Below are 2,500 nucleotides of genomic sequence, written 5' to 3'. Positions count from 1 at the left end.
GATTTAGGAGAGGATCCACAGACCATTGCTAGTCATTGTGGGGCGATAGGTTTCCAGTCAATGACACTTCAAGCAACAATTACCATTACTGTCAGGTACAATCATAGCAAATACACAATATAGTTGAGTATCATTTACCACAAAAATATTTCAATTAAAATATCAAATACATATCATCTAGTTAACATCAACATAAAACTACATACATGCTCTCCACTAGATGTTAGGCTAGAAGCCTTGCTTAGCTCCAAGGACTGTTGGGAAGAGGAACGAGCATAAAATTCTGAATGTCCCACACTAACTTCTGCATTCTCCTTAAATTCTCCAGAGTCGGTTAATAACAAATCATCTTCGGATGATAAATCTCTTCCACAACTGTTATTTCCGCTTCCATTTCCTGAAGACCCCTGTTGCTGTGTATTACTGGTACCAGTATTACTGTTCGGTAGATAATCCTGAAGCCATGTAAAATTTGGCGGACCACCACGACGCTTGCTAACAACTGTAAAATTATAATAATCCCTATTGAAATAATGTATTGTACTTTCTTTAATAACATGCTATTTTACACATCAAGTTATACAAGAAAAATTATATCTTAAATCTAGTTATACAAAGAAAATATCATGCTCCTACCTTCAGCAGCTCTTAAAACTTCTGAGACAAATGTGTTTGTCCGTGAGCCAAAAGGCATCTCGAAGAGAAGACGAACTTTTCCACATGATATATTAACCAACACATCAGTTGCTACATCTGTTTGGGAAGTATCTGCATAGTAAAATATATTATAAAAAAAAATGTAATCCATGCATTTACTGTATATGCCTACAGTATACCCTCATTAAACCACATTTTGCAACAAGTTAGTATCGTACCATTCAGCAAGTTGGCACATCCTAAACAACTGAGCATCTATATTTACCTAATTGTAGTATACAGGAAAGGAGCAATACTCATTGGGTCCTGTGTCCTATCTATCTATATACCATTAGCTTTTCCCCATTATATGGGTGGTAGCCCAATCAAAGGCACATACATACTCCCACCCATTCCACTCCCATCCACCACCCTTTCCTCCCTATCATTTTAACTCCTCATGGATGACAGGTCATCCCTGTATCTCACCCACTACCCTGGGTCTCCAATCAAGCAGTACTATGTTCCCTACATTCTTTAGGTATCCAGTTTGAGATCCCATCAGGTCCTGAACCTTTTGTCACATTCAATGATCCCAAAGACTGAGCACTTCCTTTACTTCTACATTTATATCTTCTAAACCTGAATTTTTGCTCCCCCTCACCTTCCTCCAAAAAAACTGCTCTTTTGTGAATATTGATTGGAATTTTCATTCATTATTTCTGCCTCAGTTGAAGCTTCCTCAAAGATCTCACCACCCACTTTTAACTTGGTGATTACTTTCCCATGTCTCAATCTATATCTTTGATTTCCAATTATCATATTTAGATTTGAACTCATGTATTGTTTGAGCTTGGGCTATATCACCTAAGCTATTCCACATATTCGTACACCAATATACAAAACTGTATTTCTTCACAGCCTTTAGACATGTGGTCTTTCTTGATTTACTTCCATTACCTCTTAAAGCCCTCCCATCTTTAATCAAGAGATCTCTTTAGTGACTTGAACACTGTAATAATGTCACCTCTTTCTCTTTGATCTTTCAAAGTTGGCAGACCCAGTACCTTCAGTCTTTCCTCATATGGTTGTGTTGAGTTCAATACATGATTCAAGACCATGGTAAATCATACTAATGATTTTTTTTTCCAGCACACAAAACCCAGAGTTCAGTATATAATATATATATACAGTAAAAGCTCTTATATCCGTTATTCTCGTATCCGGCTCCTTCTTATAACCGGCATATTATTCACGAGGAAATGACAATTTTGTATAAAAATGTAAAAATTCGAAAAAATAAAATCTAAAATTCCCGCGCCACTCCCACTGGCTGCTCCTTATAACCGGCATATCATTCACGAGGAAATAACAATTTTGTATAAAAATGAAAAAATTTGAAAAAATAAAATTTAAAATTCCCGCGCCACTTAACATCAGGTAGTGCGCATCTTTCCCACCATCTCCCACAAATCCCACTGCTCCGTCAGGCCCAGTACCCACTGTAATAAGACACCTGATGTTAAGCGTGCGACTGTCTATTAGCAACTCTCTCAACACACAAACACATACCGACAGGAGATGAGGATTTTGAAGGTTTCGTTGTGAAACAAAGGAAGGCAGTGATGGCTGAGTTGAAGGATATGCGTGGTAGTGCTAAGCTTAGCGTCACTGATGAAGCTCTTCAGGAGTGGATGGAGGTCGACAATGACGAAGCTATCACCCCCACACTAACTGACGACGAAATCATTCAGGCAGTGATTGAGGAGAAGCATGGTAAGGAAACAGAGGCTGATAGTGAAGAGGAAGATGACCCAGAGCCAAGAGTAACGTGGAAGGATGCCGCTAAAGGATTGGCAACATT

General features: G+C 38.4%; 1 protein-coding gene across 6 annotated transcripts in view; it reads right to left on the bottom strand.

Annotated features, from left to right (window-relative positions):
- Nucleotides 1-2,500, bottom strand: part of LOC143029830 (inositol polyphosphate 5-phosphatase OCRL-like) — a 68,037-nt gene that overhangs the window by 53,600 nt on the left and 11,937 nt on the right. For 3 of the 6 annotated variants that reach the window (XM_076192903.1, XM_076192901.1, XM_076192904.1), the window contains exons 4-5: nt 637-768; nt 207-502 (exon numbers count right to left, since the gene is read on the bottom strand). In XM_076192903.1, coding sequence (XP_076049018.1) covers nt 207-502; nt 637-768 — 428 coding nt within the window. Of the gene's footprint in view, nt 1-206; nt 503-636; nt 769-2,208; nt 2,348-2,500 lie in introns of those variants that run through there. The other 3 variants (XM_076192907.1, XM_076192906.1, XM_076192905.1) reach the window with 3 other exon arrangements.

Source organism: Oratosquilla oratoria, chromosome 11 (assembly GCF_046742065.1).
Source record: "Oratosquilla oratoria isolate Oo_2021 chromosome 11, ASM4674206v1, whole genome shotgun sequence".
NCBI lineage: Eukaryota > Metazoa > Arthropoda > Malacostraca > Stomatopoda > Squillidae > Oratosquilla > Oratosquilla oratoria.
The sequence above is the reverse complement of the archived record's forward strand: the minus strand, read 5'-3'. Positions and strand labels throughout refer to the sequence as shown.